This window comes from Anomaloglossus baeobatrachus, chromosome 1 (genome assembly GCF_048569485.1).
Source record: "Anomaloglossus baeobatrachus isolate aAnoBae1 chromosome 1, aAnoBae1.hap1, whole genome shotgun sequence".
Classification (NCBI taxonomy): domain Eukaryota; kingdom Metazoa; phylum Chordata; class Amphibia; order Anura; family Aromobatidae; genus Anomaloglossus; species Anomaloglossus baeobatrachus.
In genome coordinates this window covers 272,548,472-272,562,573 of record NC_134353.1, presented here as the reverse complement: position 1 = coordinate 272,562,573, position 14,102 = coordinate 272,548,472, and the positions used below count along the sequence as shown (strand labels likewise).

The following is a 14,102-nucleotide window of genomic DNA, read 5'->3' as shown; positions in this document are numbered from 1 at the left end:
CGTGACATTGATAAACAACGTCTAATACGTAATGAGGAAATCATTGCTGGTAGCGCGCATGCGCTGTTGTCCGCTCCTCGGACTTCCTGGTTGCGTACATCATGTGACCCGGAGTGCGACGACACTTGTGGATCAGCGTACGCAACCTGGAGGTTTCGTTCTAAGAGGTAGGCGGCAACATCGATATGCGCTCACGTGACACCGGTAGTAGCGCACGCTACGTAATGATGGTCATACGTAATGGAACTCCATTGGCTGCAAGTCACTACTTAAACACTGACGTTCCCCCACTCTGACACGCCCCCTTTTGAGAAAGCGCATGGCGAAACGTATGTCAGGGGTGGTGGGACGCTTGACCAGTCAGCTTATTGTTAAAGTAAGTAATTTTCCATCCTGGTGATTGAATATAACTGTAGCACTGTTATACTTGGTATAGATACATCTATGGCAGGTTAAACATCGTAATCAGTCTATTTACATGTGATCTTAGAGACAAATTGGCAAGAGAGGTATACATCTTAAGGTACATATGTACCTGTGGTTATGGGAATTATATGTGATTAATTTTTATGTCTGATGATTTCTATACGTTGTTGCTCAGTCCCACGGATGTATATGTCTATCTTATCAATTATAGATCAATACAAATTGATTGTCACTTGTATATATTAATATCAGACTGATTTGATGTAAGGCCAGTTTGTCATTTTGTTATTTTGCTATATACAGTGATAAAATAGTCCAGGATGGATAGAATAATTATAATATTGTATCTGGAATCATGCGCCCCCCCCAGGTGGCTCTCTTGTGTTTTTTGTAATTGAATCAGTTTGAAAATAAAAAATATTGAAAATTTCATAGTTAATTGGTGAGGTTTCACTTCTTTCTTGGTTGGTGATTACCAATGCCAAGTTGTGGTAGTAACAGACTAGTCTCAGTCCCTGGACAGACCTTCTAACCAGATTTTCTCCAACTCCAGAGCATTTTCAGGATAAACTATACCTGGCTGCATTCAATGACATGTTCCCTTTAAAAAGGGGCTAAATCTTTATGTAAAATTTTACCAAATGTGTGGTAACTGATGCCTTGGACTAGCCAGGTAGTCACAGACTTACCAACACACACACACCCCCACCCTAGACAGTAACAACAGTCAGACAAAAATCCTTGTTGCCTCCCTCCAGGGCCTGATGTCCACACCAGGTGGGGCGGAGCCAGGCCGTTGGCCCCACCCACTGAGGAGTTCACAGGCCTGGAGGCGGGAAAAGGAGCCAGATCAGTTTAGGAGGTGAAAGTGAGAGGAGTAAAAGGTCTGTGTGTGCCTGGGTAGGAGCCCAGGCACTGACAGCAAGGTTGGCAGATGGTGGTGGCCGTCTGCAGGAGTTGGTGGAACTCTGCGAAGCCATAAGGACCGGGGTCGGGCGTTGGCCCGCCGGTACTGGACCGGGGAGCGGAGTGAAGCTAAGCACACAGGTAGGGCCATCGGACCCCGACCAGGCTTGGAGCCGCCGTCAATAGTCAAATCCGAGTGTGACAGGAACCCCAGGGGTTCACCAACAAACAAGTCCCGACAGAAGGCAACCGCTCACACCGTGAGGATATACAGCCACCGCCACAGGCTAGAGATCCAAGGGCCAGCACCTGCGGGCAAAACGGGCTCCTACGGCACCTATACGCCGGGGAGCGGACTACCGGTGGGCAGCCACAGGAGTCAGAACATTTCTTAAAAGGTGCAGGGAAAGACAGCCACCATCAGCCGTCCGGGGAGAGCACAACAACAACACTGCAGCCGGCTGCGGGACCCGTCCATCCGGCCGTTTTGGTTTACCAGAGACTCTGTCATTGATTGTCTGAGTGAGTACACCAGTGCCGTCCAGCACCGCGCCGAGCAGCCCCTGCACCCCAGCCATCCAGCCTCCCCGTTACATCACCGGGCCCCGGGAACACCAATCCCCCTACCCACGAAGGGGACAACATCTCAGCTGCACCCTTCCATCTCTCCCGGGAACCCCGTTACCAGTAGCGGTGGTGCCATCATCAGCACGTCCCGTGGGTGGCGTCGCGGACAATCTCCCTAAACATACCACCCCTTTTCACTCACGGGCGAGGAGCGCTGCTCGAGTCCCCGGGTCCGGCCCACCGCTCGAGTCCCCGGGTCCAGCCCACCGCTCGAGCCACCAAGCAGCAGCAGCAGCAGAAGCCCCGGACCCGAGCGTGGCGAGCGCGTCCCCTCCGCCCGCGACATAACCATTAATAAAGGCAAGATACCAATACTTAGAAGTTTCGCAGTGTTTCCCTCAACTGTAAACTGAAAGACAAGTCCATCAGTAACACAGGTTATCTTCCCGACCATCCAGGACCAGTGAAAATGCAGATCTTGGCCCAGTATTGAGACCAAATACTGGTAACAGCCCTGGAAGAAGGCCATTCCATAAAACTGCGTTTAGCCAACAGCCCGTCCCCGATTTTCCAAAAATTAAGTGACGACCTCTATTAAAAAAATAGTGACATCAGCCAGGCTGTATGGGACGAGCTGAAATGGTTAATGAATGCTCAGAATCCCTGTATCCCAGCTGACTCCCCCTTGGTATCCTGCATCTGGTGGTAGACTGGTCTCTTCTACAGTCAGATTCGAGCCATTTTCAGGTTACCCTCAATGTTCTCCTGACTTTAGGCCCCGTGACCCTTCTTTACAAGTAATGAAATACGGTGTTATGGCCGGTATGCTCAGGAATAGCAGTAACAGCATCTTTAAAATGCGCTGGAAAAACCGAACGACAGAAGATGAATTACCAGGAAGAATTCAGAGACGCGGTCTGGAGAAATATCTTGCTTGGTTCTGTTGCTGATTACATGTCCAAAGTAAAGTAATGGCTTGAGACAAGTCAGGAGGCTAATTGACTTTTCCATTTGTGAAACGTGAAACCATTCAACGGAATATATTAGTAACCTTTCCACATTAGCTCGAACCTTTGATTTTATGCCGTTCGTTCGACTGCCCCTTTGTGATTTTATGTGACAGCTATTTCCCCGAGCGCACGGAGAAAGCTCTGGTAAGCAGATTTTCCCGAGGAGCTCTTACACAATATGTTGTGCGCTTCAGTCACTGCTTTTATGTAAAGAACGACGTAAGAGCTTTCTCCAGGAAACCCAAACAGCCGCAACGATCGTGAATAATAGCACTGAATCCTCCTTCCAATACTAACAGTCTTAGGCTATGTGCGCACTGGGAAATGAAATTTCCTTGCGTAAATTCCGCATGCTCTCAAAGATTACCGCACCCGCGGTAAAAAACCGCGGGAAACCGCACCCGAAAACCGCATGCGGTTTGCCGCGGTTTTACCGCGGTTTTGCCGCGTGCGGGTTGGGATGTGCTTTATTGCATTCAATGCAATAAAGCACATTGAAGAAAAAAAAAAAAATACATTTAATTCTGATAGTAGATAGACAGAAGAATAGATAGAGGGATAGATAGAGGACAGATCGCTGCATTTCCCACGGTCGGCAGTGAGTTCACATTACCGGCCGTGGGAAATGACCGGTAATTACCTCTGCTGTCTGCTGCTTTCATTCAGCGCTGTGTCTGTGACAGTCGCGGCTGGATGGAAGCAGCGCAGGACGTCTGACCTGTGGATTACGCCGGAGCTTTGTTTGGGGGGGGTTAATAAAATGGTGAACGAGGCTTGTTGGTTTTATTTAAAATAAAGGATTTTTCGGTGTCTGTGTTTTTTTCACTTTACTTACGGGTTGATCATGTCAACTGTCACATAGACGCTGCCATGATCAAGCCTGTAGTTAATGGCGGTGGTCCCCCACCATCATTAACCCCTTGTATTACCTTGCCACCACTGCTACACGGTGGCAAGAAGAGCCGAGGACACTCCGGTAGTGCCGCATAATGCATGCGACAGTGCCGGGGCAGCTGCGGCTGATATTCTCGGCTGTGGGAGGGGGAGTGAGGCAGGGGACATTATCCCTGCCCCTCTCCCTCCCCAGCCTGAGAATACCGGGCCGCCGCTGTGTGCTTACCTCGGCTGGACGGTAAATATGCAGCAGAGCCCACGTTCTTTGTTTTCTATATTTCCGTTTTCTTTCTATGTGTGTTCTATGTGTCTGTGTCTGTGTTCTATGTGTCTGTGATGTGTTCTATGTCTGTGATGTGTGTGTTTACTCTCTGCTTCGCTTCCTCTTCCTGTAATGACATCACTTCCCTGCAAACCGCAGACAGGCGATGTATATTACCGGAGGTAAACCGCGAAATACCGCAGGGAATAACGCAGGAAAACGCAGTGAACCGCACAGAATTTGCTGCCTGCGTTATTCCCTGCGGGATTTCATGATTAACATTGGAGTCAATGGAGTGAAATCCCGCAGCGATGTGCGGAAAAGAAGTGACATGCACTTGTTTTTGCTGCGGGATTCCCGCAGCAAAACATGCAGCTGTCAAATTCCGCCCAGTGCGCACAGGATTTTTTTTCTCCATAGGATTTGCTGGTGATTCACTGCAGAGATGTTATGAACATTTTCTGCAGCGAAACATGCAGCAAATCCGCGGAAAATCCGCGGCAAAATCCGGTAAGTGCACACATAGCCTTATCCAACACCTTTTACCAGTACAGAGGGGCAACAATCAAAAGTTTCACATGACCAGAGGAAAAAAAATGAGCAGGAACCGGCTAGGAATTTCTTACATACTGGGATGGAGGAGGGTGTGTGTGTGTGCGCGCGCGCACACGCACACACGCGTATGTATGTATGTATGTATGTATGTATGTATGTATGTATGTGTATTTGTGTGTGAGGGGGGTGGGGTGGGGTGTTTATAGTTGTCGAACCTACCAAGGAATTAGAGCAAGGTGTACTGTACATAGCTGACCACACAGGGGGCTGCACCATAAAGTGGTCTACGAGCCCAAACTTACAAAAGCCCTGCTTGCAGCATGGACCCGACCCTACTGAGCTTCCTATACAACAAAACTAATTAGGACGGAGGAATGTTGATGTACATAGTAGTCAACATAATAAACCTAAAAACAATGTATGTCAGCATTGTACCAGCACTAGAGGTGTTGGAACACCTTTCCCAAACATCCCAGCATACATTGCTGTAGCCATTGTCTAATGGCTTGAGTGCCCCAAACAAAGCTTGCCTCACCGGTATGCCTGTGTGCAGTTTGGCAGACAGGAGAGAAGGAACAACAAGGTAAAGACCTGCTTCTACTTCCTGCAATCCGTCTTGGCATCTCAACAGGCGGAGGACAGAGAGTTAAACAGAAGGGTGACACCTAGTGGCCAGCACTTTGCAGTGATCGTTTGGGATAGGACACCACCATTTTTAGATCAGGTGATTTGCATATTTAATATTTAGCCCATTATATATGTATAGAAAGGATTATTCATCTATAGACACATTTCCTTAAAGCGTATCTGTCATTTTAATTCCGTAAATCAGTAAAACCCATCAAAATAATAAACTTTAAATCTAAAATCACAGAAATCTGCTCCTTTCTCTGCCAAGACTGACCTTTTATGCTCAATTCTGAGATAAAATCTGTATTCAGTGGAGATAGATTGTTACATTACTGAGATAGGAGATGACAGTAGGTGCTGATAAGATCCTATGTAGAGGGGAGAATGTGAGGGAGGAGCAGCTAGTGGCAGAGCTTTCCATTCCACATAGACTCTTATCAGCATCACCTGTCATTCCCTATGTGGAAGGAGGAGCTCTGCCACTAGCTGCTCCTCCCTCACATTCTACCCTTTACATAGAATCTTATCAACACCAACTGTTATCGCTTATCTCAGTAATGTAACAATCTATTTTCACTGAATACAGATTTTACCCATTGAGAATTGATCAGTCCAGGCAGAGAAAGAAGCAGTTATTTCTAAAGATACATTACAAAATTTTCATATGTATTATTGATTTAAGGAAAAACTATTAGGCTATGTTCACACTAGAAAAATGATTTTTCTTAAGAAATTTCTTAAGAGTGAAGGATTAGTGCACCTGCGTTTTTGGTGCGTTTTTACCGCTGGTTGCTCCCTGCGTTATTGTGCCAATTATCTATGGCAAATAACGCAGTTAGCTGCAGAAAAGAAGTGACATGCTCATTCTTTTTCTTAAGAAAATCTACTGAAAGAATTTTCTTAAGAAAAAAACGCAGTGTGCGCACAGCTAATTTTTTTTGCCATAGGTTTTGCTGGGGAATGTCTGCAGAAAGGTTACAAGAATTTCTCAAGAAATTTCTGCAGCAAAAACGGACCAAAAACGCAGGTAAAAAACGCAGTGTGTGAACATAGCCTAAAACATTAGGAGATGTGAAAGGAGGACCAGCGCAGCACGTGAAGGGGCTGGCTGCCTGCTCATTTCCAAACCTTTAAACAAACAGCAGCATTTGTCTTGGCGTCTATACAACGTGGGGTGCAAAGCTGTATTATCTACAATCTATATGAGCAAAAAAGATATGCAGCAATCCAAAATACCATTTTTTTTAATATATTTTATCATCAGGTACATGCAAACTTTCAACCAACATCAAAGACCAGCAATAATTGAACCATTGCATGTGCTTTGGTGTATAAAAGTTTAATTTTTGATTATATGATCATATCCATAGCTGAGCCAGCACGTTTGCCTGTCCATAAATCGGCTGTGACAGGGAAGGGGCTGATCTCTTGTCATGTGCCAGCCCAGGACATGTTCTCCAGATGTAAAGCGGAAGACAACATCAAGGAACGTGGAAGAGTTGGAGCTTGCAGCCAAAAATCACATAATTCAGACCAAAAATGTATTGGTACATATATATGGTTTACTAATTTAAAGGGAACCTGACGCGGCTACGTCATATACTCGCCGATCCTGCGCAGATGCACTACAATACTTTGATCTGCCGTGCTCAGGGCAGATCAAAGTGCGCCTGCTCAGGACCTGAATGCTGGAAAGTGTGTATGACGTCGGACCCGTCATGCACCGCGGCTAGAGAAGAAGGAGCACAAAGATGGACAAAAGAGGCGGTGCCGGCACCGGACAACGGAGATGCCCATAAGGCCCACCACGCGACCGTTAGGTAAGTAATATAAAGTGTTTTTAATATTATACCCCCGGCCTGGGCTCTTATATACAGCATTCAAACATGCTGTATATAAGAGCCCGGTGGTGATGGCCGCAGCTTATAGGCCAAAAAAGTGGTGACAGGTTCCTTTTAAAGGACAATGAACTACATTTTCTTTTAATCTGGACATCCCCTTTAAAATGAGATCAAGGTGTCTGATCAACCAGTGACCAATTACAGAAGCGCTCCCATAAACTTGTTTGTTTTTTTTTCACTAAACCTGTGTATACATGCATGTAATGTAGTCCGTGTATTAATATACTATACCTACCACCTCCATCTCTGGTATGCGGCGTTGTTCTGCTTGTTCTCAGTAATATCATCGCTCTACAGATTTTCTGCACCACACTGCGCTCAGTATGACCAGTTAGTGGCTTTTACAGCATAAGCCTATGGAGCGTCAGAACAAGGCACCATAGACTTATATTGTAAGAGGCTTCTGGATCACACAGAGTGAGCAGGATAGACATCACCAACAAGAGAAGCAGAGCGGCGCAGGATACCGGAAAAGATGGTGGTAGCGGAGTATATTAATACACTCACTACATACACGTGTAGGGGTATAAGTTAATAGGAGAGCTTCTTTAAGGTTTTTATGGTTCCCGAGATGATTACTCCATAAAACTTACAGTGTAAAATAAAAACCTGAAAAAGCGTACTGCACGGATGAGCTTTGTAAATACCTTTAGGAAAGTGCTAGAATCTTTGTAAATTTCTTCTTTATAGGGAAGGTTTTCTTCTTCCTTTTGTGGTTCAACTATATCCTGGAAAATAAGTTAATACATCACTCAATCTACAAGCATTAAAAAAACCCAACTCCATAGTCTTTACAGACTCAACATTATACCTTGGATATTGCATGGTCAAATCGAGCACAAGATGTGTGTCTGGTCATCAAACAGAAGCTCTAGAGAAGACATGAGTGAGGCACTGATATTAGGAGAATGACTTCCATCTTCAAACCATATTGGGTTCAAGTTACAGTTTCTAATCTGGATTGAAGACAAATTCCTATGCAGAAGTGTTTGGAGGTGACCAGTGACCTGCTGAGGACCCCTCTGTATAAGGGTACATTCACGTGTCCGGCTTTCACTTTCATTTTCTTTGTATGGACTGCGTTACCTGAACAAGCTGCAATTCTCCTGACCCAAACTTAGTCTCATACATGTCTATGAGGATATAGTGTATTGTGCAGCCGATGCAGACATCGCAATTTTTACACAGACTGCGATAATCAGGCGAGATGAGTAATTATTGGGGGATTTGGTGAAGCCGTCCCAATGCTCCAACATACTGAAATTACATTGATGTAAATTCTACCCTTAGAGCAGAGATCCAGACTCGTGTCTACATCACATTTATAACAGCGGAGATATGTCTAATAATTTGCTACCACTTCCATAGTGGTTCGTTATTTGCTGGCCATCTTGTTCTTTAATACCCCTGTTGCTTTTCCCGAGTTCTGCATGGGAAAATCCAATACTGTGTGTGTAGTGAAAATACACTAATACAGTTAGATCCAGAAATATTTGGACAGTGACACAAGTTTTAACATTTTAGCTACCTACCAAAACATATTCAAGATAGTTTATAATCAATATGGGCTTAACCCCTTCAGCCCCCGGGCACTTTCCGTTTTTGCGTTTTTGTTTTTTGCTCCCCTTCTTCTGAGAGGCGTAACATTTTTATTTTTCCATCAATCTTGCCATATGAGGGCTTGTTTTTTGCGGGACGAGTTGTACTTTTAAATGAAACCATAAGTTTTACCATATAGTGTACTGGAAAACGGCAAAAAAATTCCAAGTGCGGAAAAATTGCAAAAAAAGTGTGATCGTACAATAGTTTTTGGGATATTTTATTCACTGTGTTCACTATATGGTAAAACTGAGGTATCTATGTGATGCCTCAGGTCGGTGCGAGTTTGTAGACACCAAACATGTATAGGTTTACTTGTATCTAAGGGGTTAAAAAAAAGTCACAAGTTTGTCCAATAAAAGTGGCGCACGTTTTGCGCCATTTTCCGAAACACGTAGCGTTCTTATTTTTAAGGATCTATGGCTCAGTGATGGCTTATTTTTTGCGTCTCGAGCTGACGTTTATAATGGTACCATTTTTGCGCAGATGCTACGTTTTGATCGCCTGTTATTGCATTTTGCGTAAAACTTGCGGCGACCAAAAAACGTAATTTTGGCGTTTGGAATTTTTTTGCGACTACGCCGTTTACCAATCAGATTAATTGATTTTATATTTTGATAGATCGGGCATTTCTGAACGCGGCGATACCAAATATGTGTATATTTATTTAATTTTTAACCCTTTAATTTTCAATGGGGGGAAAGGGGGGTGATTTGAACTTTTAGGTTTTTTGTTTTTTTTTTATTTTTTAAAACTTTTTTTTTTACTTTTTTTTTATTTTACTAGTCCCCCTAGGGGGCTATAGCGATCAGCAATCCGATTGCTGATCGCTATCTGCTGATCACAGCTATACCGCTGTAATCAGCAGATTCAGTCACTTTGGTTTTCCCTCTGCTCTCGGCCGAGGGAAAATGAAAGTGAAACATCGTAGCAGCAGGCGTCATCACATGACCCTGTGCTACGATGGCAACCACCGATAGTCACGTGATAACACACGTGACTTCCGGTGGGGGCGGCGGTGAATAACAAACATGGCCGCGCGCATTTAAATCTTGCTGCCAGACTTTGGCAGCAAGATTTAAAGGGTTAATGGCCGCGGGTGGAAGCGATTCCACCCGCGGCTAGCAGGCACACATGTCAGCTGTTGAAAACAGCTGATATGTGTGCCGATCCACGCCGCCTGCCCGCGGCAGGGGGCGGGGCTTAACGGGACACGATCCTGGACGGATAGATCCGTCCAAGGTCGTGAAGGGGTTAAAGTGCAGACCCAGCATTAATTAGTGACAGTTCACATCCTAAAAGGAGTAAGAGTTTAGGAATTACAGCTTTCTAATATGTGGCTGCCTCTTTTTCAAGGGAACAAAAGTAATTGGACAATTATATTAAAAGCTCTTTAATGGGCTGCATGGGCTATTCCCTCATTATTACATGATCAATTAAGCAGGAAAAAAAAGTCTGGAACTGATTCCAGGTGTGGCATTTGCATTTGGAAGCTGTTGCTGTGAACCCACAACATCCAGTCTAAGGAGCTATACATGGAAGAGAAACAGACCATCATTAGGCTGAAAAAGAAGAAATCCATCATAGAGCTAGCAGAAATGTTAGGATCAATAATTTGGTATATTGTGCAAAAAAATAGTGCACAGGTGAGCTTGGAAACTCAAAAAAGGCCTGGACGTCCATGGAAGACAAAAGTGGTGAACGATCACAGAATCCTTTCCATGATGAAGGAAAGCCCTTCACAATAACCACACAAGTGAAGAACACTCTCCGGGAAGTGTGTGTTTCAGTATCCAAGTCTACCACAAAGAGAAGACTTCATAAGAAGACTAAAAAGGGTTCACCACAAGGTGCAAGCCATTAATCAGCCTTAAAATAGAAAGGCCAGATTAGACTTCGCACACCACATCCTCTGTAATACATGGTGGAGGCAGTGTGATGGCATGGTCATGCATGGCTTCCAATGGCACTGGGTCACTAGTGGTTTTTGATGATGTGACTGAAGACAAAAGCAGCCAGATGAATTGTCAAGTTTACAGGGGTATACTTTCTGCATAGATTCAAGCAAATGCATCAAGGTGGGCAATGACACAAAACATACTGCGAAAGCAACCCAGGAGTTTTTTGGGGGTTTTTTTTAAGGCAAAGAAGTGGAATATTCTGTAATGGAGGAGTCAATCACCAGATCTCAACCTCATTGAGCTGCATTTCACATAATGTAAGGGAGAAAGACCCACAAACAAGAATAAAACTGAAATCAGCTGCAGTAAAGGCTGGCAAAGCATTACAAAGAAGGAACATCAGCCTGTCATTGCCTCTAAAGGATTCTCTATAAAGTATTGAGAATGAACATTTTATTTATGGTAAAGATAATTTGGCCAATTACTTTTGAGCCCCTGAAACAAGGAAGTTTTGTAGAAAAACGGTTGCAATTCCTAAACGTCTCGCAGGGTATATTTCTTCAACCCTTTAAGTTTTTTCATTTTAAATAAAATATAGTGACATGCTGAGTGCAAATCACGAAGATTCTGTCACTGTCCAAATATTTCTGGACCTAATTGACACTTTCTTCTGCTGCCACGCATGGGATTGAAAAAAGTGCTATCCCGGGAATTTAACCGCTCAGATGTCGCTGTCAGTGATGAAGTGATATTGTGGCACATCTTTCGGTAACAGATTGCACTGACAGGCAGGGATGGAACACCAGCCTAAGGGTTCCCGAGTACCATAGCATAACAGTCCCTTCTGGACGCAGGACACAATAGAATGGCCAGTCAGTAACTATTGCAGTGTATTTTGAGGGAGGAATCCAACAGGGACTACAGAATGTAAGGGAAAAGAAATTTTTTTTTTGGAGATTTTTTCCCCCCCAGTTCTAATGTAACTAAAGAAGTTAAAAAGTTGTTCAGTTGAGAGTACTGCCGTTACCTTGCATTCTTCCACCACTTCTTCATTAGCCTCCCCTTCCTCTGGAGGTTTCCTCTTCACATTTGGTGCTGACGTGTCATAGGAAGATCTTTTATACAAAAAAAAAAATAAAATTAAAAAAAAAAAACAAAAACACAAATTTTGCTTTATAGTGAAAAACTTAATTCTATCCATACATAGACACACAATATATCACAAAAGTGAGTACACCACTCACAATTTTGTAAACCCTTTGTATCTTGTATCTTTCCATGGGACAACACTGAAGATATGACACTTTGATAAAATATATAGTAGTCAGTGTACAGCTTGTATAAGTGGGAATTTAACATGCCACCTAAATAACACACAACCATTATTATGTAAATCACTGGCCAGCAAAAGTGAGTACACCTCTAAGTGAAAATGGTCAGATTGTGCCCAATTAGTCATTTTCGCTCCCCAGTGTCATGTGACCCATTAGTGTTGTAAGGTCTCAGGGGTGAATAGGGAGCAGGTGTATTAAATTCTGTGTTTTTGCTCACACATTCTGATACTGATCATTTCAAGCTTAACATGGCACCTTATGGCAAAGAATTCTCTGCGGATCCGAAAAAAGAATTGTTGCCTTACATAAAGATGACCTAGGCCAGTGATGGCGAACCTCTGGCACTCCAGCTGTTGCAAAACTACAATTCCCATCATGCCTGGCCATTCAAAGCAAAAGCTTTGGCTGTGAAGACATGATGGGAATTGTAGTTTTGCAACAGCTGGAGTGCCACAGGTTCGCCATCACTGACTAGGCTATAAGAAGATTGCCAACACCCTGAAAATGAGCTGCATAGTGGCCAAAAGCTTACAGTGGCTTTACAAGATAGCTTCCACTCAGAACAGGACTTGCCATGGTTGACTTAAGAAGCGGAGTGCACGTGTTCAGCGTTATATCTAGAGGTTGCCTTTTCAAAATAGACGTATGAGTGCCGCTAGTATTGCTGAAGAGGTTTAAGGAGTGTGTGGGGGGGGAATGGGGGGGCGTCAGCCTGGCAGTGCTCAGATTATTGCCCCACACTGCACCAAATTGGTCTGCAAGTCTGTCACCCCAGAATAAGCCTCTTCTAAAGACAAGCAGACTAAGGACATGGATCAATAAAACCAGGTCCTGTGGTCTGATGAAAAAGGAAACTTATTTGGCTCAAATGGTGTCAAGCCTGTGTGGCAGTAACCAGGTGAGAAGTACAAAGACAAGTGTGTCCTCCTACAGTCAAGCATGGTGGAGGGAGTGTCATGGCTTGGGGTTATATGAGTGCTGCTAGCTGTAGGGAGCTACAGTTCATTGAAGAAACCATGAATTCCAACATGTACTGTGACATACTGAAGCTGATCACGATCCCGCTCCTTCAGAAACCTGGCTGCAGTGCTATATTCCAACACACCTCCAAGACAACCTCCTTGTCAGTTTCCAGCCAGCGAAGGAACACCTGGAAAAGAAGCCTGCTGCAATGGTAAGTATAAACGCACGCTGGATAGAATGAGCGACGGGGACGTCGCTCATGTAACTCAATGGTATCACGTGGGTGTGATACCACGGAAAGTATGCAGACTCCCATAGGGCAAGGCGCCGCCCATGGGGTCAGCGGCTCTGTAATTAACATAGGAAATATGAAAGTAATAAAACGTTTATTACTTTCAAATTACACAATTTTACAGCACAGGGATGGGTAGGGAACTGCTATTAGGGCAAATATGCGTCTGCTAATATGTCAGATCGCATATTCTAGGTGACAGGTTCCCTTTAAGGCAGTGCATGAAAATAATGGTGGCCACACAAAATATTCACACTTTGGGCACAATTTGGCCATTTTCACTTAAGGGTATACTCACTTTTCTGACACACATATATGGTATATATTTTACACACAGCCCATTTCTAATGTGAGTACAGTTTACAATGACTTACCGACACATTTCTCTGGCTTCTGCGATTTCCCGTTGCTCATCCTTGCTGTTCAGTACGGCTCCAATGTTATCAGCGCTTTCTGCACCCAGCTATAGAAAACATAAGATGGTACTCATAACTACTGATGCCTTAATACTAAGCTTTGACATACATCTAACGCAGAAGCCTCTCGTTCTGAATTTTCGGGAGGGTCATGGCCTTTAGGATTCTCTTGATCAGTAAGGCTGCTTTCACACTACGTTTTTTTGACATGCGTCATGAACGTTATTTTGCTGTAAAAGTGGATCCTGTTTTTACAAAGAAAAACGCATGCAAACGCATGTGTTATTTTGCAGAATCCTGTCACTTTAAGTTTATGGGCGGGCATTGGAGTCATGTGATCGGGAGTCAGTGTAACTGAACGTGATAGACTGGGAGCCGGCTTCTGACAGCTGCGAAGGCTCGTAACCAAGGTAAACATCGGGTAACTTGCTTGTATACTCGATATT

At 44.2% G+C, this 14,102-nt stretch overlaps 1 protein-coding gene across 1 annotated transcript in view; it reads right to left on the bottom strand.

Moving 5' to 3' along the window:
• Positions 1 to 14,102, bottom strand: part of METTL14 (methyltransferase 14, N6-adenosine-methyltransferase non-catalytic subunit) — a 64,249-nt gene that overhangs the window by 21,241 nt on the left and 28,906 nt on the right. The window contains exons 2-4 of the mRNA XM_075336678.1: positions 13,615 to 13,703; positions 11,679 to 11,766; positions 7,799 to 7,879 (exon numbers count right to left, since the gene is read on the bottom strand). Of these exons, the coding sequence (XP_075192793.1) occupies positions 7,799 to 7,879; positions 11,679 to 11,766; positions 13,615 to 13,703 (258 nt within the window). The remainder of the gene's footprint in view (positions 1 to 7,798; positions 7,880 to 11,678; positions 11,767 to 13,614; positions 13,704 to 14,102) is intronic.